This window comes from Mesoplodon mirus (assembly GCF_964341445.2).
Source record: "Mesoplodon mirus genome assembly, chromosome: 18".
NCBI lineage: Eukaryota > Metazoa > Chordata > Mammalia > Artiodactyla > Ziphiidae > Mesoplodon > Mesoplodon mirus.
Window position 1 is genome coordinate 6,192,045 of NC_138994.1, and position 17,363 is coordinate 6,209,407.

At 55.6% G+C, this 17,363-nt stretch overlaps 2 protein-coding genes across 5 annotated transcripts; one reads left to right on the top strand and one right to left on the bottom strand.

Annotated features, from left to right (window-relative positions):
• Nucleotides 1–242: 242 nt before the first annotated feature.
• On the top strand, nt 243–15,935 carry WNK4 (WNK lysine deficient protein kinase 4; the record flags this gene model as incomplete). 4 transcript variants are annotated; one of them, XM_082605468.1, is made up of 19 exons in its annotated part: nt 243–854; nt 2,323–2,495; nt 3,316–3,536; nt 3,843–4,000; nt 4,499–4,587; nt 4,661–4,877; nt 6,670–6,934; nt 7,166–7,287; nt 7,511–7,569; nt 7,673–7,790; nt 8,309–8,425; nt 11,824–11,961; nt 12,825–12,879; nt 12,984–13,549; nt 13,641–13,701; nt 14,211–14,619; nt 14,710–14,909; nt 15,070–15,167; nt 15,275–15,402. In XM_082605468.1, the coding sequence occupies 19 exons, from the start codon at nt 243–245 to the stop codon at nt 15,275–15,277; spliced, it is 3,681 nt and encodes a 1,226-aa protein (XP_082461594.1). In that variant the 3' UTR covers nt 15,278–15,402. The 4 variants fall into 4 exon arrangements, with proteins under 4 accessions (XP_082461594.1, XP_082461593.1, XP_082461591.1 ...); XM_082605467.1 differs by lacking the exon at nt 15,070–15,167 and having other exon boundaries at nt 15,275–15,935; XM_082605465.1 differs by having other exon boundaries at nt 15,070–15,388.
• Nucleotides 15,936–16,214: 279 nt separating this feature from the next.
• COA3 (cytochrome c oxidase assembly factor 3) lies at nt 16,215–17,359 on the bottom strand. Its single transcript, XM_082605469.1, has 2 exons — nt 17,104–17,359; nt 16,215–16,751 (listed from the first exon to the last, which is right to left on the bottom strand). Exons 1-2 carry the CDS (start codon nt 17,315–17,317, stop codon nt 16,645–16,647), a joined length of 321 nt encoding a protein of 106 aa, XP_082461595.1. The 5' UTR covers nt 17,318–17,359; the 3' UTR covers nt 16,215–16,644.
• Nucleotides 17,360–17,363: the final 4 nt, after the last annotated feature.

Here is a 17,363-nt window from a genome sequence, read left to right on the forward strand (position 1 = left end):
CGGTGGCCGAGGTGAGGGGCTGCGCTACGGGCTCCACTGCTCTCGCGGCTCCGAGGGGGCGGCTCTGGGGGGGGGTGTGGGGCGTGGCGGGGGCGTGGCGGGGGCGTGGCTGCGGGGCAGGCGACCCTGGGCTGGGGCCCCAGTAGCTCAGCCGGAGCGCTGCGCACCCAGCCAGTGCTTCTGTCAGGCCGCCTCCTCTCCAGCAGCCCGGCTTACCGCCCTGCGGCGCCCGGCCCTTCCTCATGCTGGCACTCCCGGCCCCAGAGACCGAGGTCCCTATGTCCCAGGCGGAGGCCGACCTGGCCCTGCGGCCCCCGCCGCCTCTCGCCGCGGCGGGGCCGCCCCGCCTCGGGCCCCCTCGCCGGGCGCGCCGCTTCTCCGGGAAGGCTGAGCCCCGGCCGCGCTCCTCCCGTCTCAGCCGCCGCAGCTCAGTCGACTTGGGGCTACTGAGCTCTTGGTCCCAGCCAGCCTCACCCGTTCCGGAGCCCCCTGCTCCTCCGGACTTCGCTGGTTCCGGCCCCGCAATGAGTCCACCGCCTAGCTCTGAGGAGCCCACTGAGGGCACGTGGACCACGGGCGCCCCGGTGAAGGCCGCAGACTCCGAGCGTCCGGAACTCGCGGGCTCCGCAGGAGGGTCGGGGTCCCGGGAACCGCCGAGGATCACCGAGGCGGCGGCCCGGGAGCGGCGGCGGGAGCAGGAGGAAAAAGAGGACACGGAGACTCAGGCTGTGGCAACGTCCCCGGACGGCCGATACCTCAAGTTTGACATCGAGATTGGACGTGGCTCGTTCAAGACGGTGTATCGAGGGCTGGACACCGACACCACGGTGGAGGTGGCCTGGTGTGAGCTGCAGGTGCGGCTGGGAGCCCCCTCGGTGACGCCACGGGATGGGACCCTTTGGAGGTCTTGGGATGGGAGACCCAGGGGACAGCAGCAAGAGGGATGTATTTTTCCAGTCAAATATCCAGACACTCTTGTCCCCCTTGTTCTGATGATCCATGGACTTGGCCGATTCCGGGCTGCAGAAGGAGAAACTGAGGCAGGTGGTGTGTGGTGGCTCCCCTATGGATTTAGACATTCTCACTTCACGGGCTCTATACTCAACCCTGAGAGGTGGAAAATAGGATGGGAAATTGGGTAGGGAGCCAGTTCAGACCTGAGGGGTGGTTGGCCTCACCACTCTCCTGTAGTGGTTACCTACTATCTCTTCCCTTCCTCTCCCTTCCCCCTAAGTCCTGAGACCCTCACTGTGACCCTGATCCCCCTGCTCCCTCACCCTGGCTCTTTGCAGATTAGGAGGCTGTAATAATGGAGGCCAGCAGCCGAGGCAGGGTCCTCTCCACTTCCAGATGATTTAGGGCGATTGTGGCAGGACGGGGCCCTCCCACGCCCCTTCTGAAGCAGTCAGACTTCTGGACTTCTCCACAGCTGGGGGAGGGGAGACAGGGAGCTCCAGCCCTGGCCTGAGTCCAGTCCTGCCCCTCATCCCGCTGCCTACCTGAGCTCTCCTTTCTCAGATCCAAAGGTGCTGAACCCCATAGGCTTTAGGGGTATGCTGGTTTGAAGGACCTTCTTCCCATAGGGGAAGAACCCAGTTAAGTCTGAGCGAGCAGCTTTGGATTCAGACTGGGGGGACAGGGCCTGGGGGAAGGGTCCTCCCCTCCAGCCCTGGCACTGGGCTTGCCCCTTGCGCCTGCCAGTGCCGCGCCCCAGGCTCTAAGCCAGGCAAGGCAAGGCGGCCAAACTGGGGTGGGGGGGTGGAGGAGGGAGATGGGGGAGGCGAGACAGCCATGGGGCAGGGGGCAGTCTCCTGGCACCTGGTCCTGGATCCTTTGTCTCTTTCTCTGTACCTCCCTCTGCAGCCCTCCTGCCTCCTGCCTGGATCTAGCAGTTCCCAGTTTCTGAGGCCAATCCCCTTGCCGGCCCCAATTCTCTGCCTGCCGTCTGCCTGCTGCCCGCCTGCTGCCTGCCCGCTGCCAGCCCCTGGGCGTCCCCTCCCACCCCACGGCCGGCCTGGGCGGCTACAAAGGCGCTATTGACTTCAGGGCTCCTGGACAGGGCTGCATAAAAGCGCTTGTGTCCAGGAGGGGGTCCAGGGGGCGGCCCCAGGCCCATGGTGGGTGTGTCCTTGGAGCAGCCCAGGGGGGCACACCGGGAATTAGGGGTCTACAGTCGGTGGACAGATGATCCCACCCACACAGCCCCATCCGTTGGCTCCTACCCTCACTTCTCCCTCAGCCCTGCCCCATGTGCTCCCATCCCCCCTCTCCGTGGGGGTCCTGGGCCTGATGTGACTGTGACCCCCACCCCCTACCCCACAGACTCGGAAACTGTCTCGAGCGGAGCGGCAGCGATTCTCGGAGGAGGTGGAGATGCTCAAGGGGCTGCAGCACCCCAACATCGTCCGCTTCTACGACTCGTGGAAGTCGGTGCTGAGGGGCCAGGTTTGCATCGTGCTGGTCACCGAACTCATGACCTCGGGCACGCTCAAGACGTGAGCTCTGCGCCTGGTGGTGGGAGTTGGTGGGAGGACTGGTGGTGGGAGGTCTCCACTGCTTCTGGAGGAGCCCAGCCTCCTCAAACGCTACACGCAGGTCCAAAACCAGGCTCACTATCTCTCATCCTCCCCTCTTGAGCGTCTGGAGGCCTCAGCTGCCCCCTAAGGAGTCTTCCCCCACGCTGCCTCTCTCCTCTGCAAGCTATCCTATCTTCCCGCAGCCTGCAGAGATCTGGCACTGTCACTTCTCTCCTTAAAACCCTTTCGAGTTTTCCCACTGCCCTCAGGATAAAGTCCACACTCTGTAAGGACTGCTCACAAAGTCCTTATAGGATCCAGCCTGCGTTCCAGACAAATCAAATTCCCAGCAGCTCCTCGCACCCTGCCCCATCACTTGCTGTGTCCGTGCCTTTGAGCACGGGTGTCCCTTCTGCCTGGAAAGTCTTCATCCCTTCCCATTTTCACCCTTGAACGCCTATTCATCCTTGCCAAGACTCAACATAAAAGTTATTTCCTCTCTGAAGCCCTCCCCCACGCCCGGGGCAGTTAGTTATCCCTTCAGGCGCTTCCACAGCACCTTGGGGGCGGCCCTGTCTGTGCATTTACCGCCCGACCCCCGTTTTGTAACCTTCTGTCTACCTACCACACCACCTACTGCGTTTCTGCTTGAGGACTGGCGCGGATCTAGGCTAGGAGAGGCTGGCAAAAGATGCGTAGGCGGGGGAGTGGGTGGGGCTACGGGGAACTTCCCAGTGGTGGTCTCCCTCCCCAGCCTATATGTCCCCCACCAAGACCGTGGCTATGCGCCCTCCCCCAGATACCTGAGGCGGTTCCGCGAGATGAAGCCGCGAGTCCTTCAGCGCTGGAGCCGCCAAATCCTTCGGGGGCTCCACTTCCTACACTCCCGGGTACCCCCCATCCTGCACCGGGATCTCAAGTGTGACAACGTCTTTATCACGGGCCCTACAGGCTCCGTTAAGATTGGGGACCTGGGCCTGGCCACGCTCAAACGCGCCTCCTTCGCCAAGAGCGTCATCGGTGCGTCCCTCCCGGGGGGTCCTTGCCATTCTTGCCCTCCCCATGTCAGGAGAGAGCCTGGGGACCCCCTCCCCCGAGCAGTGTCTTTCGGGATCCACGGAGGTAGAAGACCACAGGGAAGATGGGGAGACCTATGGCATTCCCTCTTCCCCACACCCCTCCCCCAATCCCCACCCTCACACACACAGGACCGGGAGGGGTCGGTCACTTGCACTCCAGAACTGCCTAGCCTCTCAGTACGCTCAAGGGGAGGGACGAAGCCATAAAGGAGGCACTGCAGCCTGACACCTGCTGTGGATCCTACAGGGACCCCGGAGTTCATGGCCCCGGAGATGTACGAGGAAAAATACGATGAGGCCGTGGACGTGTACGCGTTTGGCATGTGCATGCTGGAGATGGCTACCTCGGAGTACCCTTACTCTGAGTGCCAGAATGCCGCGCAAATCTACCGCAAGGTCACTTCGGTGAGAGGGGGCAGGGAGGAGAGGGAATTACAGGTCCCCTTTACACTTTTCCTGCTCCAGCCACCCCGCGGTCAGTGCCCTTTCCCTTAATGAAAACAGGCTGGACATAAAGACGCCCTGGTGTACACTGAAGGATATTGGATGCACACAAGGCCTCTCCAATACAAGCTATTTAGAATAATGTCGTGTGTAGCGCTCCCTAGAGCTTACAAACGATTTCACATCCAATCGATGTGAAATCCCTCCTGCTGCCCGGCGGGGTGAGCAGGGCACATGTTCTGCCCTGCGTTTTACGAATGAGGACACTGGCTCAGCGAGAGACTTGTTCAAGGTCACACTGTCGATACGTGGGGGGACTGGGATTTGAAATCACATCTTCTAGTAGCAGTCGCGGTGCTTTTGCGTCTGCACGCCCTGCTCCCTCGGGCAGGGGCGTGTGTGTCAAGCAGAGAGCTGGGGCGCAGAGGGCGGGAGGCCTCATGCAACCCCACTCCTCAGGGCACAAAGCCCAACAGCTTCTACAAGGTGAAGATGCCCGAGGTGAAGGAGATTATTGAAGGCTGCATCCGCACGGATAAGAACGAGAGGTGGGTGGAGGGGGCAGGTTGGGGGTGGGGGCGGGCGGCGGTGGGGCTCGGCTCACGGTGGCGCCGCCCTCAGGTTCACCATCCAGGACCTTCTGGCTCACGCCTTCTTCCGCGAGGAGCGCGGCGTCCACGTGGAGCTGGCGGAGGAGGACGACGGAGAGAAGCCAGACCTCAAGCTCTGGCTGCGCATGGAGGACACGCGGAGAGGGGGACGCCGCCGGGACAACCAGGCCATTGAGTTCTTGTTCCAGCTGGGCCGGGACGCAGCCGAGGAGGTGGCGCAGGAGATGGTGAGCGGAGGACAGACTGCCTGCCTCGGGGCTGGGCATGTGAGGGGCGTTTGGACGTCGACTGGAGGGGCCAGTGCCTCGCTGGAGGGGTGCCTGGGTGGTGGGAGAGGGGCTCAACCCAGCCCTCTCGGCATCTCCCGCAAGGGTCACCCTGCAGCTCCGGCCTTAACGCACCCCACCTGCATGCACACCTGGTGTTCTCCACAAGTTGGAGATTTTCCTTTTCCAGCCTCGGGTCCTTCCACCTCCCTGGTTTTTTTGTTTGTTTGTTTGTTTGTTTTTTGTTTTTGCGGTACGCGGGCCTCTCACTGTTGTGGCCTCCCCCGTTGCGGAGCACAGGCTCCGGACGCGCAGGCCCAGCGGCCATGGCTCACGGGCCCAGCCGCTCCGCGGCATATGGGATCCTCCCAGACCGGGGCACGAACCCGTATCCCCTGCATCGGCAGGCGGACTCTCAACCACTGCGCCACCAGGGAGGCCCCCCACCTCCCTGTTTTACTTCCTGCTGATCCTGTTTTCCTTTAATGCCTTTCTCTCCAGCTTATCTATTTTTCCCTTTTTCATCCCCCATCCCCCCGCCATGTCTTTTTCTCCATCTTCCTTCGTGCTCAGAACATCCATGTCAGAAAGCCTGTCCCCTCTAGAGTCAAAATTAAATGCTTTCTTCCCACTTCAGCAGGTCCTCCATTACTGGAGGGGCCCCCATTGGTGGTGTTTTATACCAGGATACATTCCTGTCTTTCTCTTACACTAGACTATAAAGTCTTGGGGGCAGGGACCGTGTGTGTGTGTTGGTTTTTCTGTCCCTGACGGTGCTTAGCACGTGATGGGAGCTTGTTAATCACCCACATCTGTACACAGCTTAGAGCCCTTTCCCATGCATGTGATGATTGTTACCATTCCTGCATGGAGTGACTTTATCCCGATTTATTGATGAGGAAATAAAAGCTCAGAGAGGTTGAATATCTTGTACAAGGTCCCAAGCAAGTAAGTGGCAGAACTGACTCAAGTTGTTCAGATTTTAGGTCGGAACACCCTGCCCCACCGCCTTTACATGCCCAGCAAAGCTTGTTATTGAAATGAATAAGGACATGATGAACAGAAGCTGGTGGACCAGGAGAGGCATATGTGGGAGACAGAAGATGTGGGGCTGGTCTTGGAAGGCCTGAGGGGGGGAGGGAGAGAGTATGAAATTCTTGATAGAAAAATGCAGTTGAAAGGGTGGGAATCATCTCTTGGTGGGTCTGGGTCAGGAACCTGAGAACGTGTTTGAAATATGGCATAGGAGCGGGTCTCCGAAGCATAGCTCAAACCTGACCTGGGATCGGATCCTGGTCCATTACATACAGAGGTTCTTGATCTTGACACTACTGACATCTTTGTTTGGGAGACTGTACTGTGTGCATTGTAGGATATTGAGAAGAATCCCTACCATCTACTCAGTAGATGCCAGTGGTACCTACTCCTAAGTGTGACAACTAAAAATGTCTCCATATATTGCCAAGTGTCCCCCAGCCCCCAAGAGCAATTGACTTACTGTATAACCATGAACTGGTCACTTAGTTTACTTATTTCTAAAATGGGGCTGATAAGACCTACCTCAGAAGGTTGCTGGAAGGATTTAATGTTGATAATGTGAAGAGCTGCCAGTTAATGGACACAGTGGGTAATCAATAAATGTTGGTTCCCTTTCTCCCATGTCCTGGAGGCCTCAAGAAGGTGTCATGATGGGTCCTTGTTGGGGGAGGGGGAATCTCACCTCAAACTGCGTTCCTCACCCTCCCGACTCCAGGTGGCCCTGGGTTTAGTGTGCGAAGCTGATTACCAGCCAGTGGCCCGTGCAGTGCGTGAACGGGTTGCTGCCATCCAGCGAAAGCGTGAGAAGCTGCGCAAAGCTAAGGAGTTGGAGGCCTTCCCCCCAGCGCCAGGGCCTCTACCAGCAGCTGTCCCCATGACTCCAGCCCCCTCCAGTGTCTTCCCCCCTGAACCCGAGGAGCCAGAGGCAGACCAGCACCAGCCCTTCCTCTTCCGCCACGCCAGCTACTCGTCTACCACCTGTAAGTCACCTCTGACCTTGGCACCCAGGTCCCAGCACCCTTGGCCTCTGCCCCCTACCCAGAAGTTCAAGCCAACAGCATTGTCACTTACCCGGCCTTCCATTTCTAGCCATAGCTCCTTCTGGGAAAGAGCTCTGCCGCAGCTCCAGGCCCCTCCTCGCTCAGGCAGCCTCCCTCCTTGGCCACCACTCCCCTTTATTTCCACTTTTTGATCCCCTCCCTCCCCACCAGCGGATTGCGAGACTGATGGCTACCTCAGCTCCTCCGGCTTCCTGGATGCCTCAGACCCTGCCCTTCAGCCCCCTAGGGGCGTGCCATCCAGCCCCGCTGAGTCCCATCTCTGCCTGCCCTCGGTGAGAGGGGGTCACGTGGGGGGCTCCCAGCCATTCCAATCCTATGACCTGTCTCCCATCCTGTAAAACCCCAACCCCTGACACGGCCCCATGTCCTTGGAAACCCACCCCTCTTGTCCTCTTCTTAATTCCCTCTGCCAAGTACCCCAGCACCCTTGACACCATCTCCCTGGAGTCCAACAGTTATCCTCCCCTGACCTCATGAACCCATATCCTCTTTCAGGCTTTTGCCCTATCCATTCCACGTTCTGGCCCTGGCAATGACTTTTCCCCTGGAGACAGGTAAGTTCTGGTCTGAGTTGGGGTGCTAGGGGGAAATATATGGAGCTCTGGGCTCCCAGTGTCCACTCTGACACTCCTGTCTTCTTTTCCCTTTTTTTTCCAGCTATGCCTCAGATGCAGCATCAGGCCTTAGTGACATGGGAGAAGGGATGGAACAGATGAGGAGACCCCCAGGGAAAAACCTCCGGCGCAGACCCCGATCCCGGCTTCGGGTCACAAGTGTAAGGAAGGGGCACAGGTGTTGGGGTATTAATAAGCTACAGGGCCTGGAGGGAACTGTCTGAGGGATAGGGGAAGTTAGCCAGAAAAGGGGAGAAGCAGTGTGCTACTGGTACCCAAGAGTCAGCCAGTCATGTTTTTGTTCTTGTTTTTTTTTTTTTTTTTTTTTTCTTTTGCGGTACGCGGGCCTCTCACTGTTGTGGCCTCTCCCGTTGCGGAGCACAGGCTCCGGATGCGCAGGCTCAGCGGCCATGGCTCACGGGCCTAGCCTCTCCGCGGCATGTGGGATCCTCCCGGACCGGGGCACGAACCCATGTCCCCTGCATCGGCAGGCGGACTCTCAACCACTGCGCCACCAGGGAAGCCCAGCCAGTCATGTTTTTAATACAAGACTACGGGGGCAGAATCTGCCTCTCTTCAGTTCCAGTCTGGCCACTGTCATTTGGTTGGAGTGGGGTGGGGACACGTGATGAAGACAGAGAGCTTGACCTCCTCCCTCTGCTGACTTTTGACTCTGAAGGTCTCAGACCAGAATGACAGAGTGGTTGAGTGCCAGCTACAGACACACAACAGCAAGATGGTGACCTTCCGATTTGATCTGGATGGGGACAGCCCGGAAGAGATTGCAGCTGCCATGGTGAGGGGGAGAGAGATGAAGACAGAGTCTTTGGATCTGGGACGAGTCTCCTTCCTGATGTCCCCTGTTGCTGAACTCCCCCCCCCACCCCATCCAACAGCAAGGGTTTTAAAGCTGGTTGGCCCTCAGCACAGTGACACTGAAGATATCTCTGCCCTTGTTTTGGGGGAGGTTTCTGTTTATCCAGTGAGGTTTGGATCCTCAGCTGGAGCAATTTGAGGCTAACATAGGGTATACATAAGTGCAGTGAAGTGCACGCTAGACACGTGATACTGTGGCTGTAAGTAAAGGATGGGTTGGGGGCAGCAGGGGAAGAGGTAGGACTTATGTGAGGTCTTGACAGATGGGTCAGAATGGCAGTGAAGAGTGGAAAGGGCATGTCCAGTGGAGGTACGGCAAAGGAAAGGCATGGATATATGGAGTGACTTGAACTATGGGGCTAGGAGGGCTTCATGAGGAGACTTTATCATTGGAAGAGTTCCTATAGGAAGCAACAGGGTCCTCCTGTATAGCACAGAGAACTATATTCAATGTCCTGTAATAAACCATAATGGAAAAGAATATGAAAAAAAAGAATGTGTATATATGTATAACTGAATCACTTTGCTGTACAGCAAAAATTAACACAACATTGTAAATCAACTCTACTTCAATTTTTAAAAAATCCAAAAAGAAACGGGTTCCTGTAGGAGAGTTGTGGAGTGAGGTCGAGCCCAGATCATAGACAGTCTCAAGAGTTAGAGTGTAACAGGGTGAGAATAGGTTTTAAGAAGACTGTTCTGCTGTGGGATGTGGGAGAGGGTTGGGGGTAGGGAATCCAGTTGGCGGGTGGATACAAGAAGCCGGATGTGGTCCAAGGAGAGAATGGATTATGGGGGAGGAGGAAGAAAAGGGGTGGATCTGAGGGTCATTTTGGGAAAATAAATTACTCTGTAATCCAGTAATCTATTGACATGGTACAGTATACATAGTAGATGGTCAATAAATATTTGCTGAGTTGATAGGGAGTTAGGGAGAGGGGATATCAAGGGCAAGTTGTAGCTTAGAGGAACTAATGGCGATAGGCCATCAAAGGAGAGAGGAAGTTAGAAAATGAAAGTAGGCTTGTTTTTTTTTTTTTTTAGGAATCATGATGAGCTTGAATGACAGAGACAGGCAAGATAAGATCCTCTATAGGAGAGAATACGGGTCAGGGCTGGAGAGAGCGGTGGATCTGGGAGTCTCAGCAGAGTTGAGTGTGAGAGAAGGTGGGCCTGCAAAGTCTGAGGCATAGAGGTTTGTCTTAGTGGATACCCCCAGTTGTGGAATGGGGGGGTGGGGATAGGTCATCGAAGGACAGAGATGGAGCCTGAGAGGTAGGAGGAGCTCCGGAAGATGTTACTAAAAACTGAGTAAGGAGATTGTTTCAAGGAGGCATAGGGTGAAGCCTGAGGCAAGACCACACTGGCTTTTGTCAGGAGGAGGTCTTTGTGGGAGACCAGTTTCAGTGGAGTGGGGGCAGTGGGTGCCAGCCTCTGGGATGAAAGAGGGAAGGGAACGGAAGAAACGTCAGACTTCAGGAACTCCCTCTAAAGCTTCTCCTCCATCATGTCATTCAGCTTGTGTCGGGGACAAAGACAAACTATCACCTGGCGTGCAGGCTTATCAACTTCTGTCAAGCCACTCAACCCTTCAAGAATCTTTCCTCCAGCCACACTGGTTTCTGAATGGTCCTCTGAAGAGGCTTGGGTGCCTTTCAGCTTCTGGCTCCAACTCCTCGGGGGTCTCGCCCTGGGAGCTTTCTCTACTGGGCTTTCAAGCCCCACTCAGATCCCCCACAGCCAAAGGGACCCTGTCCCTGAACCCGGGGTCCATTGCCCTCTTTTCTCTCCTTCCCAGCCCACCCTCCACTCCTCTGCAGCAGAATTCTCCTGAGACTTAGATCTCCTCTTGTTGCTTTTTTGCCCCCAAATCTGTAGAGGCTACCTGTGGTTACAGAGTAATGTCCAAACTCTGGAGCACGGCCTTTAAAATTCACAGCACTCTCAGCTATACTCCAGTCTTTGCTATTTTGTGAATGTGCTGTGCCCTTTTTGAATGTGCTGTGAAGGTGCTGTGCCCTTTCCTGCCTCAGAACAGCATGGAACAGAGGAAAGGGTGGACTTTCACATAAGACCTGAGTTCAAACTTCAGCTCTGTTATCTAGTAATTTGGCAAACTTGGGCAAGCTTCTTAACCTCTCTGAACTTCATCAGTAAAACGCAGGGGATAATACTTATTTTGCAAAGATGTTCTGATGTAATATATAATTTATGAGAAGTGATACAGCATGTACAAGAAGTGAAATGATGGTAAACGTATGGGAAGTGTCCACACATGGTAGGTCCTCAATAAAGGGTTGCTTTTCTTACTCATCCTTCAAGCCTCAGCTGTGGAGCCCTCCCAGCTTCCCCCTATCCCCTGAGGTGGTATGAACTGCTTTCTTCTTGGAATGGATTTTTTAAAATTGTGTTAAAAAACGCATAACATAAAATGTACCATCCTAACCGTTTTCAAGTATACAGTTCAGTAGTGTTAAGTATATTCACACTGTTGGGCCACAGATCTCTGGAACCTTTTTATCTTGCAGATCTGAATCTCCACCCATTAAACAGCAGCTTCCCCTTTCCCCTTCCGAGAATAGCATTTTTATCTCTACGCCGATCAAAAACGCCTTACCTGCCATGGGCTGACTTGCAGTCTATTGAGTTATGTATGTGTGTGTCTCTTCCACTAGATTTTGGGCTTCCTCAGGACCAGGACCTTGTTTCACACTTCCCTGTTCACTCAAAGAACCTGGCAAATGCCTGGCACATAGTATGTGCTCAGTAAGCATTTGCGGACTTGAATGTTACATTTACCATTTATTGCCTTATTTTTCCTTAACTCTGGGGGGCTATGTGTGTGTATGTGGATCTGTGGGGCATACTTTATAAGCCCTATGAGAGGAGGAATTGTGTCCAAAAGCCTGTGAGGCAACAGTGTAAAGAACTCAGACTTTGGCTTTAGACGGGTCTGGGTGCAAATCCCCTGATCTTAGGCAGACTGAACTTCACCTCGTTGAGCGTTGGTTAGCATAACTCTAAAGTGGCGGTGTTAATACAGACCCCAGAAAGCTGTTGCTGGTGTTAAATGTGATAAGATACGTAAAGATCTGGTATATACGTGCACGCTGTGAATGTTACCTCCCTTTCTCTAAGCTGTATTTCTCCTTACGCCACACAGTGCCTGGCACACAATGGATGCTTACTAAATACTTGTTTTAGGTTGGTGGTGAGCACAAGCAGTGGGGTGGAGGGTTGGTTTTTAAAGACGGGCCGGGAGAGAGGGATGAGCGGAATAACCGAGCCCTCCTCCCCCTTCTTACTGACTCTCGCCAGGTGTATAACGAGTTCATTCTGCCCTCGGAGCGAGCTGGATTCCTGAACCGGATTCGGGAGATTATCCAGCGAGTGGAGACCCTGCTGAAGAGAGATACTGGCCCTGTGGAGGCTGCTGAAGACCCCCTGGGCCCCCAGGTCAGACCCCTCTGGGCACCTCCGGGGGAAGGGACTCTGCTCCAGGTTTCATTACTCTCTGCCCTTACCAGTCCCCGTGGATCTAACTTGTCTTCATCTCTGGGACCCCAAAACAATAGCTCTTCCCCCATTTGAAATCTGATGAAAGCCACAGACTCTTGTTCTAGAAAAATGTGTTCAATGCATACTTTTAACTCATTATTTTGAAACAATTTCAGACTTACAGAGGGTCCAGTGGTTAAGACTCCACACTTCCAATGCAGGGGGCGCGGGTTTGATCCCTGGTTGGGGAACTAAGATTCCCACATGCCTTGCGGTACGGCCAAAAATAAATAAATAAAATTTCAGACTTACAGAGAAGTTGCAAAAATTGAACAAAGAATTCCTAGATACTCTGCCTAGATTTGTCAGCTGTGTTTTGCCGCATGAGCTTTACCATTCTCTCTTCCTCTCTCCCCTATCTGTGTGTGTGCATGCATTTTTGGGGGGAACCATTTAAGTAAGCTGAAGACATCATGCCCCTTTACCACTACATATTTCTCAAATACAGTTTTTAAAAAATATTTATTTATTTACTTATTTGGCTGCACCAGTCTTAGTTGTGGCACACGGGATCTTCGTTGTAGCATGCAGGACCTTTAGTTGCGGCATGCGGGATCCTAGTTGCGGCATGCGGGATCTAGTTCCCTGACCAGGGATCAAACCCGGGCACCCTTCATTGGGAGCACGGAATCTTAACCACTGGACCACCAGGGAAGTCCCTCAAATACACTTTTGAATCCCCTGAAACTCATCTGTGGACTCCTGGAGGTTCATGAGTCCTAAGACTCAGCTCTTCCCACTGTGACACTTCTCTCTCTCAGGAGGAGCCAGCGCCATTGCCTGCCCTCCCAGGGTACCCCCCGGACCCATCCAGTGGTATGTACTACATTCTGTCCCTACTCATCCCAACCCCTGGGGTTGCTCCTGGGAAGGGCATAGGGAATGGGGGACTGGAATCTCAACATCCGCTTCCTGCCCAGCAGGGTTCCAGAGCAGCACCCTAGAGCAAAGGAGCTGGGCAGCCTTCTCCGCCTCCCCATCCTCTCCTGGAACCCCCTTTTCTCCTGGATCCCCTGCTTTCCCGAGTCCCATCTTCCCCATCCCTTCTCCCCCATGTCATCCCAGCTCCTCCTCATTCTCTCCACTTCCTCCCCAGGTCTCCTCAAATCTCTCTCCACACCCCCCCAGCTCCCCACTTCCATTCTCCCCCAGTGCCTCCCAGTTTCCAGTCCCATCGGCTCAGTTTCCACCGAATCCTCTCCTCCCCAGCTGTTCCCCGGTTTCTCTTGCTCCTCCCTCCTTTCCGCCCTGTCCCCCTGCTGCTCCCGTCCCCTCCACCACAGCGGCCCCCCTGCTGTCTCTGGCTAGTGCGTTCTCACTGGCTGTGATGACTGCGGCTCAGTCCCTGCTGTCCCCCTGCCCTGGGCTCCTTTCCCAGCCCCCACCAGCTCCTCCTGGTCCCCTACCCAGCCTGCCGCCTCCAACTCCCCTTGCTCCCTGTGGCCAGGAGAGGCCTTCACCTCTGACAGCTGAGATGGAGAGTGAGGTGAGTAGGAACCAAGAGGGATGATTGTGGGGTGTGTGTGTGTGGGGTCCATTCTGGATCATTTCTCTACTCATGGATCCACACTTTTTAGGCCTCTCCAAATCTTGGTTGGCCACTCCTGGGTGAAGCCAGACTGGCTCCCATCTCTGAAGGTGAGGCCTCTGACCACTGACCTTCCCCTGCCCGTTATCCTCAGTCACTTTTTAAAAAAATAAATAAATGTATTTGTTTGTTTATTTGTTTATTTATTTATGGCTGCGTTGGGGCTTTGCTGCTGCGCACAGGCTTTTCTCTAATTGCGTCGAGTGGGGGCTACTCTTCATTATGGCGCACGGGCTTCTCATCGCGGTGGCTTCCCTTGTTGCGGAGCATGGGCTGTAGGCATGCAGGCTCGGCAGCTGTGGCTCGTGGGCTCTAGAACACAGGCTCGGCAGCTGTGGCTCATGGGCTCTAGAACACAGGCTCAGTAGTTGTGGCGCACGGGCTCAGTTGCTCCGTGGCATGTGGGATCTTCCCGGACCAGGGCTTGAACCCGTGTCCCCTGCATTGGCAGGCAGCGGATTCTTAACCACTGCGCCACCAGGGAAGTCCCTCAGTCACTTTATGTCCCGCCACTGATTTCTCTTCCTTCTTCCATGATTCCTTCCTTGTCTCACTACAGAGGGAAAGCCCCAGCTTGTTGGGCGTTTCCAAGTGACTTCATCCAAGGAACCAGCTGAGCCTCTTCCCCTGCAACCGACATCCCCCACTCTCTCTGGCTCCCTGAAGCCTCCAACCCCTCAGCTGACCTCGGAGAGCTCAGACACGGAGGATAGTGCTGGAGGCGGGCCAGAGGCCAGGGAGGCTCTGGCTGAAAGTGACCGTGCAGCTGAGGGCCTGGGGGCTGGAGCCGAAGAGGAAGGGGACGATGGGAAGGAACCCCGAGTGGGGGGCAGCCCTCCACCCCTGAGCCATCCCAGCCCGGTGTGGATGAGCTACTCCTACAGCAGCCTGTGTCTGAGCAGTGAGGAATCAGAGAGCAGTGGGGAGGATGAGGAATTCTGGGCTGAGCTGCGGAGCCTTCGGCAGAAGTGAGTCTGGGGAGGATGGGGGTCAAGAGGTGGACTTGGGAGGGCCAAGTGTTGGGCTATAGCCCGCTCACGCTCCTGATGTGTCCTCAGGCACTTGTCAGAGGTGGAGGCACTACAGACACTACAGAAACAGGAAATTGAGGACTTGTACAGCAGGCTCGGGAAGCAGCCCCCGCCGGGTATCGTGGCCCCTGCTGCTATGCTGTCTAGCCGCCAGCGCCGCCTCTCCAAGGGCAGCTTCCCCACCTCCCGGCGCAATAGCCTGCAGCGCTCTGAGCCCCTGGGCCCTGGTGAGACAGCAGTTGCCCCACTCCCATCTTTCTGGAGACCTGTCCCTAGTGCTCTTTCTTTCAGGCCCTGGGGGTCTGCCCCTTAGTTTGGGGGGGACCAGCCCCCTCTCCCCATGGCCCCTTCCCTCACTCAGTGCTCTCCCCCCCATCCTGCACCCAGGCATCATGCGAAGGAACTCCCTGAGTTGCAGCAGCACCGGCTCCCAGGAGCAGCGGGCGAGCAAGGGGGTGACATTCGCCAGGGATGTTGGCAGGATGGTGAGGGCGGGCCCAAGGGAGGGAGAGCCCAGGGAGTGATAACTGGCTGCAGCGTCACCCTCCTCCCACCCTGGAGGTTTCTTCAGTTCTTTTTCTTTTCCCTCCAGTGAATTCCGAACAGAAGCCATGTGTCTCATGCACGCCAGGGCCCGCCGTGGAGCTTGTGCTCTCAGAATCTGCTGACCAGCACAGCTCTGCAAGGAAGACCTCAACACTGAGGGAGTAGGCGGCCCCAGGGGCATGGAGAGTGCCGTTCCGTTATAGGGAAGAGCCAAACATGTGGGAACTGTGTGCTGTGTGTAGAAGGCATCAATTCTGCAGCCTACCATCCTCATCCCGGCCACCTCTCCAGCCAAGAGTGAACCACTAAGCAGTCCCACCCGAGCCCGGATGCTTCTAGAAGCCACACTCCCAGCTGGGCGGGAGGAGGGGTGTTCTCACACCAGAATTAGTAGCAGCCAATAAAAATGCTGGAACCTAGAACCTGGTGAATTTGTATGTCGGGCCTTAGGAACTGGGGGCAAAGCTTTTCGGGGTAAGGCAGGGGAGGATTTACAGGGAATTCCCGTTTCACAGCGGGAGGCAGGGGTGGAGCCCAGCCTTCTGGCTCCCTGCCAGCAGCTCATGAGGAAACTGCAAGGTCAGTAATCCACCTGACCAAGCTAAGAGTCCACCCAGACCCCACCTTAGGCCTACACAAGCAGGCCCCAGTGGAAGTTAAAAGAATGAAAGCTGCTTGTCCCTCATCCTTCATCTACCTCTCTCTCTCTCTCTCTCGATGGAAAAAGGCAGGAAAGTTGGAGTAGTGTGTTCCTCAGGGTAGAGGACAAAAGAGTGAGTGACCTTCCTTCCCCCCAAGACCTGGTTCAGTCTCAAACAGCCCAGTGACCCACCACGATCTCTCCCTTAAATCAGGTGGAAAGATCTCATGGAAAAAGCAATTCTAGTTAAACATTTACGGCTCCCTGGGGCCATGCCACAGCTGCAGCTACTGCCTGTGGAGCGTTCCAGCATGAAGTGTCAGCCCCAACACTCACTGGACTCCGAGAGAGATGACTCAGTTTATTGTTCTCAACCTGACCCCATTTTTCCCACTTTAGGCTCCAACACTGCACAGAGCTGCCACCCTCACCCCCATTAAGATCCCACCTCTTGTCCTCCACCCTCCCAGCCAGACCCTGAAGGGGATAAACCACAAAGTCAGAAAGCTCGGGAAAAGCCAAGGTCAGATACCTCGAACAAGGAAACAAACTAGGAAAAGGAGTCAGTGGCCACACACAGTGAGTGCGAGGTGGGCATGTTCCCTTGACAATGGCCAAATGCACAAACCCGTGGTTACTTGGGCTCTATCATCGTCCAAAGTTAGTAAGAAGGAAAGCAATGCTGTGAGCAGGCTTCCATTTCTACAGGGTCGTGGGGCATCATCCATCATGTGAAGGGACTCCAGCAGGTTGGAGATGCAGGATGCCCATCTGGATCAGTGTCCTGATGCCCTTTCCTGAGCTCGGGCTCGAGCAGCTTTGGCCTCATCTTCCAGCTCATCCAGGAAACGCTCCTGGGACACGGAGTAGAAGGTGTAACCATCTGGGGAGGTGGGTTCAGGAAACCACGTGGAAAATGCACATTCCCTTTTCCCAGACTCGCTCAACCACCCTTGTTGGTCTCTCATCCTCCCAAATCAGTGATTCGATCTTCTGCCCTCTGCTCTGCTGAGCCCTGACCCTGATTCCGTTATCATTAATAAATTATATTAAAAGAGCACCTTTAAAATGACAAGGTAAGGTACACTTAAACGCTTGGCTCAGCGTTACAAGTAGCCAAGACTTTCACAGCTCGGGCTCTTTCTGCCACCCCCACAATGCCCTGCTACGAGCCTCCGCTGCCTTTCTCCTGCCCCCAAATGCGGTCTCCCTGAGTCTACAGTCCAGACGGATACAAATTGCTAACACCAGGGCCCCGATGCCCAGGCCGGTCACGATGTTCCGGTTCCGCCGCTGTGGCAGCATCTTCTGCCACTGGGCGAGCTGCACCTGCCGCATGAATTGTAGTTGCGCAGGAGTCAGCTTCTCCCGCGTCGGGTCGATACGCTGAGCCAGGGGGGCCTTTCCGCTCTTAGCGTCCAGAGGGTCTCCAGCCCCCGGCGCCGCCATGTTGTCGCTCCGCCCTCCGCAGTTCCCGGGGCGCGGGACTTGCTGG